The sequence below is a fragment of the Eschrichtius robustus genome, chromosome 1, assembly GCF_028021215.1.
Source record: "Eschrichtius robustus isolate mEscRob2 chromosome 1, mEscRob2.pri, whole genome shotgun sequence".
Taxonomy (NCBI): Eukaryota; Metazoa; Chordata; class Mammalia; order Artiodactyla; family Eschrichtiidae; genus Eschrichtius; species Eschrichtius robustus.
This window is the reverse complement of record NC_090824.1, coordinates 30603051-30618111: the sequence shown is the minus strand read 5'-3', so window position 1 is coordinate 30618111 and position 15061 is coordinate 30603051. Positions and strand designations below refer to the sequence as shown.

The 15061-nt window shown below is 41.4% G+C and overlaps 1 protein-coding gene across 10 annotated transcripts in view; it reads left to right on the top strand.

Annotated features, from left to right (window-relative positions):
* The window catches only part of SIPA1L1 (signal induced proliferation associated 1 like 1), a 502626-nt gene that overhangs the window by 460461 nt on the left and 27104 nt on the right, over positions 1-15061 (top strand). For all 10 annotated transcript variants that reach the window (XM_068543380.1, XM_068543408.1, XM_068543417.1 and 7 more), the window contains 2 exons: positions 169-287; positions 3314-3756. In XM_068543380.1, the coding sequence (XP_068399481.1) occupies positions 169-287; positions 3314-3756 (562 nt within the window). The remainder of the gene's footprint in view (positions 1-168; positions 288-3313; positions 3757-15061) is intronic.

Here is a 15061-nt window from a genome sequence, read left to right as displayed (position 1 = left end):
AGTTTTTGACATGCTGTCTATTGTGTAAACTTTCAACAAGCTTCTTGCTGAAATTCCGAGTTTGCTGGCCAGTGAACTGAGAGGTGCAATGGCAAGCCGTCTTCATTTGTCAACCTGTGCCAGTATCTGTTTAGTGCCTGCACCAGAATGTCCTGTTCTGTATTCCAGAGCCAACGTGCCACCTCCCAGCAGTATCAAAGGTACTGCCAGCTTTCCGAGAGAGCCCCGGTGGGAGATTAATGCGTCAGGATCCGGTGGTTCATTTGTCTCCAAACAAACAAGGGCACGTAAGTTCACTGTAAAATAATAAAAATGATAGATTCCTAGCCATGTACCTTTCTTGCAAGGTGAAAATGGTACCGGTCTGCTCTCTCTTTCTTCCACAATGTCAGAGAGGAAGTCATCCTAGTAGAAGGTGGACATTGGCTGCCACGGCCCTGGAATTTCTACTGCCAATGGCCTTAAGCTTGCTTTGAGATAAATTGAAATTCCTCATTGGTATGCACCTGCAGATTTGGATAGAAGGCCATGTGATCCAATCACAAACAGTCCTAATGTCTGGAATAGAAATGTGCTAGATATAGATTTTATTTGCTTACACAGGTGCCAGCATGAGGTATGTATGGCTGGAGCACCAGTCAAGGAGACAGACAGCTTCCTGACAACCCCCCCTACAGCTTCTCTTAGCTTCCAGGGCTACGTACATTTTTGTCACATTACCATAGTTATAAACGGTTCCTTATCACTTACAGGTGGAATTGGGAAGCAGAGGCTATCGTTTCCTCCCTCTTTAAATTCAGTTGATCTCCTTGGTCTGTCTCTTCACTGGAATGTGTACTTACATTTATGTCATTCTATAGGATGAGGAAATACTGTATTCCATATTCACTAATTTATAAGATACTCAGAACTTTAATGAGAGGGCTCAGTTTTGCTTCAGTGAAATGAATATTGCAGCTTAAAGAGAGCACAGCACGTTCGTGAGCGTGCTAGGCTGTGGGAGAGAGAGTTACTGATGAAATGTGACGCTGTCACAGTCGCACTGGTAAGTGCTGGATTACCCTAGACCACCTGTCAATTTCCCCTCCTTCATTAACAATTTGTATATAGAATACATGGTCAAATAATACTTTGGAAAGATTGGGGTAGATAAAATACATTCTTAAAGTTAATTTCACCTGTTTCTTCTTCCTTTTTAAAATTTGGCTAGAACACTTCAAATTCCAGATGTGGTTCGAGTTTTATCTCCATATACATCTGTCCTGTACTTTACACACTCAGCACTTCCGAATGCAGACGAGTCACGTTGAAAATGCCCAGTAGCCACGCGTGGCCGGGGCTAGCAAATTCTACAGCCCAGGTCCAGCGCTAAAGAGGAAATAGGAAAAATAAATGATGGCCTTATAATGCAGAAGTTGTTATTGAGAAAAACTAGAATAGCACCAGTGAAGTAACTGAGATTGATCCTTTTTCAAGGGGAGGAGATCTTTCACTTTGAAGTGAGACAAGATGGTCCTCCTGTGGCCCTCTCCCCGCAGCTGGTAAAGACACCCACACAAGTCTTTTCTCTCCTTTTCTCTCCATCTCCACCAAGTATCTGAACTTCTAGCCCCCTCTCATTTAAATATTATTTTACTCAGATATCTTTTGAAATTGTATTTCTTTGGTTAGCCATAAAATGTTCTTTCTAAGCAACTGAGCCACTGGGCAACAGGGGTTCTGCCCACATTTTTTAAATTGAGAGATGATTCACATACCACATATTCACATATCATAACATTCCCACACTTAAAGTGTACTGTTTAGTGGTGTTTAGTACAGTCACAGAGTTTTGCAACCAGCACCACGGTCTAACTCCAGAACATTTTCATCACCCCAGGAAGAAACCTGTATCCTTAGGGAGTCACCCCACCTCTTCCATCCCCCCCAAGCCCTCGACAACTGCGAATCTACTTTCTGTCTCTATGGATGTGCCTATTTGACATTTCATATGAATGGAATCATACCATATGTGGCCTTTTGTGTCTGACTTTTTTCACATAGCCTGTTTTCAAGGTTCATCCATGTTGTAGCCTGTATTAGTACTTCATGTCTTTTTATGACCGAATAACTGTGTGGATGTACCACGTTTTTTTAATCCATTGATCAGTTGATGGACATGTGTATTGTTTCTACTTTTTGGCTATTATGAATAATGCTGCTATAAAATTCATGTAGAAGTTTTTGTGTAAACATAGGTTTTCATTTCTCTTGAGTAGGATTGCAACGGTTTTTCTACAGCAACTGCCGCATTTTACATTCGTACCAACAATGCCCACTATCTTTATTGTCTGCTTTTCTTATTAGAGCCATCCTAGTGTGTGTGAAGTGTTATTTCATTGTGGTTTTGATTTGCATTTCCCTAATGACTAATGATATTGAGCATCCTTTCATGCACTTGTTGGCCATTTGTATATCTTCTTTGGATAAATGACTATTCAAATCCCTTGCCCATTTTTTTATTGGGTTATTTGAAACACAGAGGTTTTTAATTTTGATGAAGTCCAGTTTATCTATTTCTTTTTTCTTATCATTTTTGTGCTTTTGGTGTCATATCTAAGAAACCATTGCATAATCCAAGGTCATGAAGATGTACACCTATGTTTTCCTCTAAGAGTTTTATAGTTTTAGCCCTTACGCTTAGGTCTTTGACTTTTTGAGTTTTTTTTTTTCTATGTGGTAAGGACCCAGCTTCATTCTGTTTTGCATGTGGATATCTAGTTACCCTAACACTGTTTGTTAAAAAGATTACTTTCCCCCATTGAATTCTCTTGGCACCTCTGTGTAAGTTTACCTCTAAGCACTCCTTAGAAAGCTGTCTCCTAAATAGATGCTATATGGGGAAAGAAAAGATGCCTTTAAGAGAAAGTCTTATATTCTGCCTTCTATTTACTCTGATCAATAGGGTCTTTCTAATTATAAGCCCTTTGGAAGTATCACTTTCTATTTTAAGATTAAGATATTAAAGACTTTAATGACAGTTTAGGTGGGGGTTTTTTTTCTGATTAAAATTCTCTCAATACCATCAATACTTTAGCATAAGCCAAATAATGAAAAATGGATTCTAAAAAACTAAGTTTCCAGCACTGTCTGCCATGGACTCTTCTGAGTAGGTTTTTCCAGATACCTCCTGCCTTATTTTTGTGTTCACAGGAGTTTTTGAGTCTTGAGAACCCCCTATTTAGACACATTTCACAGGGTCATTCCCCCGTTATTTTTCCCTGCTGTTCAAGAAGCCAAGCCTGTAGTTAAGGAAAGCCTGCTTCCCTTGCAGTCTGAGAGCCACTACTCCAGCCACTCCAGCAGCAATACCCTCTCCAGCAACGCATCAAGTGCCCACAGCGACGAGAAGTGGTACGATGGGGACCGCACCGAATCCGAGCTGAACAGCTACAACTACTTGCAAGGCACCTCCGCAGACAGCGGCATCGACACCACTTCCTATGGCCCTAGCCACGGCAGCACGGCCTCCCTGGGGGCGGCCACGTCGTCACCACGCTCGGGGCCGGGCAAGGAGAAAGTGGCCCCCCTGTGGCACAGTTCCAGTGAAGTCATTTCCATGGCAGATCGGACTTTAGATTCAGAGAGCCACGGCATGGACCGGAAAACCGAGTCCTCCCTGAGCTTGGACATCCATGCCAAGAGCCAGGCCGGCTCAAACCCTCTGACCAGGGAGAACAGCACGTTCAGTATCAATGACGCTGCTTCCCACACCAGGTAACTGCCCCTCCCTGCCGCCCCTCCCACTCCTGGCCTCCCTGCGGCCAGTTTCCGGCCTCATCCCACTTCCCTTTGCTCAAGAGTGTATAAAGACAGGGTTTTTTTATTTTGGTTTGTTTTTTTTGCACAGTGACAGTTATTTTTATATATTTAATGCCTTTTATTTACCACCCAAATCCTTTATTCCTACCATCCTAATGCATTATTTTAAACTGTGGGAAAGGTTTGCAGATTTGTTCTTCATAGCTGTATTTGATTTTATAAAAACGTTCCTAACTGCATACCAGCATGAGAGAAGAATTTTGTCATGTGGCTTCCAGCTAGTGATAGAGAATATAGAATGGGACAGTCTTTTCAAGACATTAAAAGAAAATCTTGACCATATTTTTAAAAAGAAGGGGTCTTTTCCAAGACTAACATGGCATCATTTATGATGCTGAACGCATCTTTCACACTGCCTCTCTATGAGAGGACACTGCTTACCCAGTGTTTGCACGGCAGTTTGTTTTCAGTAGTTGGCTCCTGGCAGTCACATGTTGGGGGGGTTGTCCAACAGGAAAGTGTAGCTAAAATTAGACACAGCCCGGCTACCTTTCAGAAGAGAAAAGTACACATTCCCCCGTATCCTTGGAGATCACGGTGATAGGCAAAGTAAATACTATTTTTCATTTCCTCTTTTGGATTTGAGCCTACAATCCAAAGTATAAGATCCTTTCTTTTAGGGAGGAAACATTCCATCACTATCTTTTGGGGCCTGTTGATCTCTGTGGTGGTTTCTCCTTTTACCTTTTATCGTTGTCAGTCATTGATCAGCTTGTATAATAGCATCCAACCTTGTTGTCTTCCAGGCTTCTTTTACTGTCATGCCCTCAAGAAAAGTAGCAGAGAAGTTGAGTTTAGTTTTACTTTCCAAATGGGAATCCAGGCACATAATCTGTCAGTAAACCCCAGATAATCTTAATGAGAGAGGACATCCTTGACTTAATTTGGATTTAACTTGATAAGTTAAATATTCACTTCTCCCATTGTCTGTATTGTTACTGATAAGATTCACAAGCTTCCCCTCGTGTTTCCTGAGTTTTATCTCTGTTTACCACTACCACATTGCAGTAATAAAAAGTGATTGCCACAAGTCTGGAAACCGCATGGCCTCCAAGCAGAAAGGCAACTGGGAAAGTCATCTCAGGATTCTTGGGTACCATGCATCCAGTTACCTTTCCATAATTCAGAAAATAGAATGTTTGGTTCAAGTGGATTAAGGAAGTGTTTGGAAGACAGAAAGCCGGGCGTCAAATACCGTAATAATATAATATAGACGTAGAATCACTTGACGCAGAGTTATGCCACTGGCTTGCTGTTTCCGGCACACCCACCATCTCATTAAGTATGGCCTGTGCATGACCCAGAACATTTTTCAGTTCACAGTGGTTCCTCTGTGGTTTTCAGGTTTACCTTGACTCCTAGATTTGGTTTTCCGTTCTTCGTTTTGAAAGGAGAATGTCTTTTTTGAAATGATACTCCATCTGGGGATGTAGCTCTGGTTTAATTTGATGGCAGAAGAAAGTCAGTCATAGAAGTCTTGTCTCAAGTGGCATCACCACGGAGTAAAGTTGAGAAGAGCTGGGCCTCTGAAGCCAAAGCACAAAACGTGGGCTGTGCCATCTCACAGATCTACCAAATCCCAGGGGATGTACAAAGTACCCTCTGAAAAGTCAGCACCTGGGCTTGCATTATCTGAATATGCTGACTGAGGCTGCCTGAAGGTCTTAAAGGATTATCCACATTTTCTGCTTCCAACTGACCATGCAGAAATCATTTAAATCATCATTTAGAAATAACTCTTCTGTTGAAAATCAAAGTTGCCAAGGAAGAATGTGGCCTTTCAGGGAGGATGGCCAGGCTTCCCACCCACTGATAGGTTGAGTCACATTCATTCGTGACTCTGGTAACGGGGATGCTTTGTGACTTCAATCTGTTGATCTTGGCAGAGTGAGCTGGATAATCGGAGCTTTAGCAGACTTCCTTTTCTGGAGGAAAGGGGGACTTAGCCACCAAATGCACATTGCTAGAGAAACTAAAATCACTGCAAATTAGAGCGTTTGTGTCCTCGGAAGACAGGAACAGCAATTAATGTGGAGATCTCTTGACAGTGCATAAAAGAGCTTGTACCTGGGACTTGGTGACAAAATCTAAATTACAGTGATTAAGTTCCACTGCGTATTTCTGCCTGGGCTGTGTTCCTACTCCCTCTGTCCTCCAGTCTCCCTGTTGATGATTGTGCAGGTTTTTTTGTGGCCCCCCCCATGAGAATTGCTTAATGTAGGTTGGTAATTATATAGGGTTGTTATATTCGGATGTCATTAAGAGGAACCGTACACATTGAAAGCTTTCTACAGTTAAAAAGTCTATTAATTGCTCTAAAGTGTTATTCCCTAGAATGTATTTTCTATGAAGCTTGGGAATTTAGGGAGAGATTTAAAAAAAAAAATTTTTTTTTTTTTGTAATGGCTGTTTCACTTTCAGGTCTTAAACCACTCAAAAAAATAATCTGTGGTGAACATAGGAAAGGTGAGGATAGTTCCAATTTTAGTATACTGTTACCAGCTGGGTTCATTTTTGTCTTAGAGTTCTGGCCTCGGAAGTAGGCAGTGTGTCCGTTTGTGTGGTGACCAAAGACTTCCTTAGCTTACAGAACTCTACTCCTACTGACCAGTGACCATCGCTAATGGCAGAACTAGATTCAAGATCACATATTATAAAGCTAAAGGGAATTCCCTGGGGGTCCAGTGGTTAAGACTCCACACTTCCACTGCATGGGGCATGGGTTCCATCCCTGGTTGGGGAACTAAGATCCCGCATGCCACATGGTGCTGCCAAAAAAAAAAAAAAAAAGCAAACAACACACCTCAGGCTTGCACATATACATCTTGTCTGTAACATCCTGACCTGACCTGTTCAAATGTCCAGACTTCTGCACCCACTCGTTACCAGCTGTTCTGCTGCTTCGTCTTGCTTCCTGTAGGCCCCCTCAGAGCTCTGGTGCCAATTAGTACCCACTTATGTGATCACGTACACATTTTTACTACCCTCCAGTACAAAAGGACTTCTCACCCAGTGTGTTCACCCTAAGCGCCTGTGCATAGTATGCACCACTGTGAGCATGACAAATAGGTGCTCAATACACCAGCATTATAGGTGTTCAGGACATTTTGATGAACAAATAGGAATAATTTCTTCCTTAATGTTCCCACTTTTTGCCTGATGACTCAAGGTCCCTACTAATAAACCAGTTTGAAAATAGCGTAAATCCTTAACTCCTGACTGCTCTGGAAAACTACCACTACATTTCAAAGTTTACTGTATAGACTTGTCAGTATTTGCACAGAGCTCTAGCGCTTTTATATACAAGTGTATTATAAGAGTGTACCTAAAGTCCTTGTATGGCATGAGTTTTTAGTTAAGTCACTTCTATGTAAGATTTTTTAATCTGCAAAATATAACAGGGAGAGACTTTATAACCGCTTATCTACAAATATCAATCAAAATCTGGGTATAAGTTGGTCAGTGTCTGACATTCACTAGAGGGGATGATTAAAGGCCAGGAAAAATGCCTGCCCACAGATGTTAGTTACAGTTCAGTTTCATGAATGTGCTTTTTCTGGTTGACTAATAGTTAACTATTTTCTGGTTGACCTAATAGCTAACTATTAATGCCAGAAAAGCTGTACGTTTCTTGAGAGTAGGGGTGAAGAAAGACTTCTTATATTCAGTTTACATGGAACAGTAAGGAATGCCTCAGGCTACTCTAGTGCACTGACTATATGTGAGTGCCTCTGTGTGTGTGTGTGTGTGTGTGTGTGTGTGTGTGTGTGTGTGTGTGTTAGAGCTTATGAGTTTAAATTTTGTCCTCTACCCTCTTTGGCACCCTGGGTGAAAAATAGGCCTTCCTTCTTTGTTTAGAAATTATTCTGTTGTCTTTGTCTGTAATGTTTCCCTCTTAAATCTCTTCTGCTTGGGATCTTTTTAAATTGCTAATGATTAATTACCTCTCTTCTACATTTTTTTCTTAGGGTGAGACTGTTATTTTTCTAAGTTTTATGGACTAAGTCAGACTTTAAAGTGAAGCCTCTACAGTTCCCCAGGACTTCTCCCCAACATGCGGTTGGCTCCACTTGCCGTATGTTTATGAATTGTTTTCACTGGTAATTTTTGCTTTGTGGTCCCGGACACCGTGAACATTCGGGGTTCTATTTTATTTTGCTTTTACACATCAGGACTCCAGGTGATCTGGCCTAAGCTCTCTTGCCCCATTTCCATTTCTTCCAGCTTAGGAAAGTGGGTGATGATTTTAGCCAGAACTTCGGTGATGTTCAACTTACCTCAAAGAATGAATAATACGACGACTATGGTTGAAATTTCAACATTGAGAAAATGAGAGCTCTGTCAAGCCCCAGACGTCAGATTTCTTGATGCAGAGGTCACTGACAAAAAGTTTCTCATTACTTGGTTCTGTGAAGCAACTAAAGCATTCATCCAGTCCATATAGAAAGCCCAAATTCTCCAAATGCCATTAAATCAAAGACCAACAGGAATTCTGCAAGGACAGAGTCTCTATTCTTTGCCATATTTAAACCATCCTACTATACTACTAGGGTGAGAATTTATCCAATTGCTAAAAGAAAAGAAAGAATAATCTCAAGAAGAGAGAGATTCCATAATCTTTCTGAGCAATCTCAGTACTTAAGTCCCCTCCCTCTTCAAAATTTTGTCCTGTATCTACCTATCTGAAATTCCTCTAGCTGCAGCTTAAATCTATGATTAAGAGAGAGAACAGTTTTTCTGAGCTGAGTCTTTTCTAAAGACTGAAGAAGATTTTTGAAGTCTAAGATTATGAAATTTATAGATACCAACAAGTGGTGATTTTAAAATAATTTAACTATATATACATATATATATATACACACATATATATATATACATATATATATATATATGTATATATATATATATATACACATACATATATATATGGTGACAGCCCTTCACCTCCAGGCAAGTCGAGAGAGAAATGTAGGGAAAATAGATTTGGATCCTGAGATCCAGGTTCAAGTCTCAGTTCTGTTGTGGACCAGCCATGTGGCCTTTGGCCAGTGCCGCCATTTCGCCGAGCTTGTCCCTTATCTGTAACTTAATAATACCTAGTCCCCTTACTAAATGGTTGTTTTTATATGTTTGTTGAGAATAAAAAAAATGTTATCAAAGGTATTGCAAACTGTAAATGTCCTTTTTCTGTCATTTCCTTTTGTAAGCACTCCATCACTTACTGTAGTTATCTAGCTACTTTTCCTTCAACAAACATGTATCTCCCAAGAAACTTTGCTTCTCGAGTTTCCTGCTTTTTTTTCTTTATCCTTTTTAGATGCCACATCTGGACATGACACTTTTCTCAGCTATGCCTAATAGAATGATAATATTCGTAGTTATCTTGTTAGCTCCCTATTAACTCACTCAGCATTGCAGACTTGTTCAGCTTGAGGTCCACAGTGACCCCCCTGAGGTCTATTCTGCTGGGTAGGCCTAGCTACTCATTTCCCTATGCTTTATGCATTCGTGTGCCCTTGTACTTATTAAATATCTCCCTCTTATAGATGAACAGTCTTCTTTACTGCAGTCACTTGGATATGCCCTTTGCCAGCTTCATCATTCCTGCCTTACTTCTTTTTCCCCCAGTCCTTTAGAATTAGTATCTTCTGAAGCTCTCCTAAATTGTAGAGCCAGTATTGGACGTAATTGGCTAGTGCTGAACGCAGTGGGAGGAGTCGTCCTTAATCACTATCCTCCACATTATCTGTCACCCGAAGGCTTATTTGTTATCTGTGCAAGTAGTCACAGGAAACCCATCAGTTCCCCTCCCCTTGGTATCAGGCCAGCATTCAGCCTTTGGGCAGATTTTGCCACAGTCATTTGACAAGTGACTAATTGCTGCTCTCCCCCTCCTGAAAATACCATCCCAGCCGGTCTAAAATCCGTCCCTCTGTGTCATGCCTGAATAGTGGTGACTCCAGGTGTTTCCTTCAGCAGCTCTCGGTGGCACGGAGAGTGGCTGGCAGGTGTTTTCTGTAGGAGGCGGTGGCCTCGTTGATGATGCAGAAATTGCAGAACAGTTTCCCAGGCCCTCATAGCTTCAGTACTTGGGGCTTTGACTCTTTTTTTTTTTTTTTTTTTTTAATTTATTTTTGGCTGTGTTGGGTCTTTGTTTCTGTGCGAGGGCTTTCTCTAGTTGCGGCAAGCGGGGGCCACTCTTCATCGCGGTGCGCGGGCCTCTCACTATCGCGGCCTCTCTTGTTGCGGAGCACAGGCTCCAGACGCGCAGGCTCAGTAGTTGTGGCTCATGGGCCTAGTTGCTCCGCAGCATGTGGGATCTTCCCAGACCAGGGCTCGAACCCGTGTCCCCTGCATTGGCAGGCAGATTCTCAACCACTGTGCCACCAGGGAAGCCCGGGGCTTTGACTCTTAACATGCAGGCTGCCCTGTCCTGTGGGGTTCATCCCTTTGCAAGGTCGGCAAGCAGGTGTAGCTGCTCCTCTGCAAAGTGGCCCCCGCCGTGACTGGCATCCTTTTTGGAAACTAGTCATCTAGCATCGTCTCCTATAAAGTTTTACCACAGCTGGGAATGTAAATAACCAGGTTACAGCGCATTTGGTTCATGGTTTCGTTTGAGCAACAGGTCAGGATGAGAAGTTTAGACAGATTCAGACTGTCCCAAATTCTCAGATGCCCCGTTGCCTCTTCTCCTCTGTTTATATGACGAATCATGCATATGTGTGTGTGCCCTCTCCTCCTTTTCAAAATTCATGTCCTGTGAACCCTAGTGTTCAGAGCAGCACTATTTACCGTAGCCAAGACATGAAGCAACCTAAGTGTCCATTGACAGAGGAATGGATAGAGAAGATGTATATTACACAATTGAATATTACTCGGCCATAAAAAAGAATGCAGCAACATGGATGGACCTAGTGATTATCATACTAAGTGAAGTAGGTCAGACAAAGACAAATACCATATGATATCACTTATATGTGGAATCTTTAAAATGATACAAGTGAACTTATTTACAAAACAGGAAGAGACTCACAGACAAAGAAAACAAGTTTACGGTTACCAAAGGGGAAAGGGTAGGGAGGGATAAATTAGGAGTTTGGGATTAACAGATAGACACTACTATGATAAACAACAAGGACCTACTGTATAGCACAGGGAATCTATATTCAATATCTTGTAATAACCTGTAATGGAAAAGAATCTGAAAAGGGATATATATATATATATATATATATATATATATATATATAAAACTGAATCACTTTGCTGTACACTTGAAACTGACACAACATTGTAACTGAACTCTACTTTGATTAAAAAAAAATTTTTTTTAATTCATGTCCTGGAATGACCAAACGAATCAAAGGTTGGTCCATTTTTAGGAAAGGGGAAATGCCCTATACTTCATGTAAGAAAGAAAGCTAGTGTCTCTTCGTGTGGAATCCAGGAACACCCTGATTAAATTCTTAGTGCTTCCAGTTTAGCCATACTCACAGCTAATCTCACTTTTTTCTACAGATAGAAAAGTAGCAGATACTGCACTTGTCATTTCCTGACATATCTATTGCTCGTCTCTTTTTGTTCCATATTATTGGCTTCTTACACAATTCCTGGGGAGAGATTTAATTTGCCATGTGTACAACTAAATTGCAGCGTATTGAATTAACATGAAATCTCCAGGATAATGAAACCACTCAGCCACACAGTTCCCCTTTGAAAGTATGAAGCTGACAACTTCATTTCAGTTGTTTTGTAATTAAAGCCACTCAGATTATTTGGGGAAGTGTGTATGTGCAGGTCCCTCCGAGTGGTTCAAGGCCAGCCAGTGGGTCAGCTTCAAGGAGCCCCACCCTCCTGCGCCTCCAACACACACACACACACACACACACACACACACACACACACACACACACACACACACACACACACACACACACACACACACACACACACACACACACACACACACACACACACACACACACACACACACACCTGGGCCGGGGGAGGGGGCCACAGAGGAAGGAGGAGACAACCCATTGTGGAGTGGGAAGAGTTGAGGGGCTAATGCAGTAGCTCTTAAGCTCTAGGGAACGTGAGAGCCCTTTGGGGGTTTGTTAAAATACACATTTCTGGGGCTCTGGGAGATGGGATGTGAGCCAAGGAATCATTATTTACATCAAGACTTGCAGGTGACCAAAGTTTATGGCTGCATAAACACTGCTCTGATGCCTTCCCTTTCTTGATCTTGACTGTGTGAAGCTGGATTTTGATGAAGTCATAACAATCTGATAATTCCCCTGGATTCGAGCAGTTCTCAATGGATGTGCACACTTGGGGGAGATTTTTGCCAACATACACAACTCAGGCACCACCCCAACTCTGTTAAATTAAAGTCTCTGGAATTAGGGCCTAGGGATGTGTATTTTTAAAGCTCCCAGGTGATCCTCCTGTGACAATCGAATTAGGGGGCAGGTGAACAAACTAAAGTGCTCACCTTCGTGCTGTGAGTTGTACACAGTAAAGAAGGAAGAACCACCAATGGATTAGTCATTTGTTTTTGCTTTTCCATTGTTCCCAAATCTAATCAATTGTTAAGTAGGGCTGTCCTTGATTATAACCATTAGTGAACAAAAGTGTGCTGGCATTTCACACCTGGGAGCTAGTGTCAGCTGCCCTGTTCACAGATAAAACCAATAATCAGGGTCTGTGGTCACAGATAAAACCAATAATTGGGGTCTTTGGATAATTAAGCATTTATCCTTTTAAGAATACACCTGTAAACAGAAGCATACTCTGTAGATTTAATTATTTCTTGCGGTAAAAATAAAGCAACATCCAGTTTTAAATAGAGTATGGGTAAAATACACTATCTTTGTGCATAACTCTCCCTTGCATTTAAAACAGATGGCTAATTTGTCATTTATTTGACAGTTTCCTTCATCAAATATTGCATGCCTACAATGGCCAGGGACTATTCTAAGTAGGGAGAATATAGTAGTGAACAAAACAGACAAAAATTTCAGCCCTCATGGAGCTTACATTTAAACTGGGGGAGACAGATGATAAACAAGATAAAGAAATTAAATATATAGTGTGCTTTGTAAATACTAAAGAGAATCCCTCTGTGCAATAAATATCTTACTGAGAGTCTACTGTATTCTGGCATTGTTAAGTATACAAAGATATCCCTGCCTTCAAAGAGTTTTATCATCTAGTACAAAACCTATTAAATGCCTCTCAGGGAAATAATGGTAGTAATTTAATTTACATAGGAAGGAAAGAGCTTCAGAAACCGTATATGCTGTATACTTTACTCTTGCCTTTGATGTTTCTAAGCCTTTTCCATAACGCTCCCTTTTATGGAGTACATACATTATGACTAAAAGCAGCATAGCTATTTCGTAAAACATGGGGGAAAGATTTGTAAATTAACAGACTGTGCAATTTACTTTGTTTTCTCATGGTTAATTATTTCTATTTTGACCAAACATTTAGTCTTTGAAAGCCCCAGGGTTTTGAATACCGATGTTATCGTATCAAGATACTTACTGATGAGAAATGTAAAATATGAGCAGTCAAATGTACCTCTGGTACAGTGGCTTTTAGGGTCTGAGTCAGGGCCACGGCATCACCTGGGAACAAGTTAGAAGTGCAAATTCTCATGTACCCCACCCCACCCAAGCTCCCGAATCAGAATCTCTGGGTTGAAGCCCCACAATCTATATCTTAACATGCTGATGAGGAAGAATGGCTTGAGTCATTCAAACACACGTTACTCACTTGTGGATACCAATCAAGGCAGGTGAAGCAAGCATGTGATTATCCAAGATGAGAGGTGAGTACATTAGACACTAATTTGTTGTTTTTCACTTAATTGGCATCTGCTTCAGACACTAACCAGGGTTGAGGCTTGAGACATCTCCACATCTGGGCTACAAATGTGTATGAGGTAGGTATAGCTGGGTGAAAAAAATCTGCAAACTAAAGGTTAGATCTTGTCGCTAAGTAACAAATAGCTGCAAACCTGTCATATGCTTTTAAAGTATCCCAAAGGCTGCACTCTTGGTATTTCAGAAGCTTCTCTGGGTTGATGCTCCCTGTGCTGATAATGCATTTGCTGTTAACCTGGGTCTCTGGTGTTACTGTCCGTGGGCTTGTCTGCCTCTATCTTTATGTGTCTTTCCCTGCTTTTGTCTTTTTGGTTCACCTTTCCACTTTTAGTCTCTTTTCCATAACAGAGACCTACTATTATTTTGTTCTTATTGATTTATCAATAATATACTGCACTTATGGAAGAGTTTTGCTTTCCCTTAATTTTATTTATTTATTTTTTTGGCGTCGCCCCGCGGCAGGTGGGATCCTAGTTCCCCAACCAGGGAATGCACCCGCGTACCCTGCAGTGGAAGCGGGGAGTCTTAACCACTGGACCGCCAGGGAAGTCCCATTCCCTTAATTTTCAAAGCAAACAAATGGAATATCTGTTATCAAGAGGTAAAAACTGAACGAGATAGCATTGCTTTTAAAGTTATGTTGCTTTTAAAGTTATGTTGCCCTTTGAGGTTTTGTGAGGGGTCTTTTCTTTCCCCTTCTCCCTAGATAGAAAAATCTTTGGGGGAAAATTGTTAGAGGGATTATTAGAGTATGGCTAGTCATTTTTTAAGTTATATTTTCTATGAAGTTTGAACCTGGTTCCTCCTTCTTAGTTTCAGAAATAAAGGAGATGGTTATATTTAATCTGAAGTGTTAAGACCCACTTAGTGTGGAAAACCCTCGAGATCACCTTTGCCCTGGGTCCTATTCCTCCCCCCACACTCTGTTCCCCTCTCTCCAGTCTTTGCAAAGCCTCAGGGACTGATACGGCCTTCTTTCAGGTCATCTATTTTTGCTTTGTTTTTGTGGGTGTGTTTCCATTAAAGTATAACATGCGTACAAAAAAAGGCACAGGTCATAAATATACATCGGGTTGGGTTTTCCCAAAGTGAACTTCCCATGTCATCGCTACCCAGATCAAGAACTGGAACTTGACCAGCATCTAGACACCATTCCTCCTACATGTCCGCCCACCCAGTCACCTCCCACTCCTCCCCAAGTGAACACAATCCTGAATCCTAAGTCATACACTCATTTTGCCTATTTGGGGGCTTTGTGTAAGTGGAAACATCCCATATGTATTACTCTGTGTCTGGTGTCCTTAAGT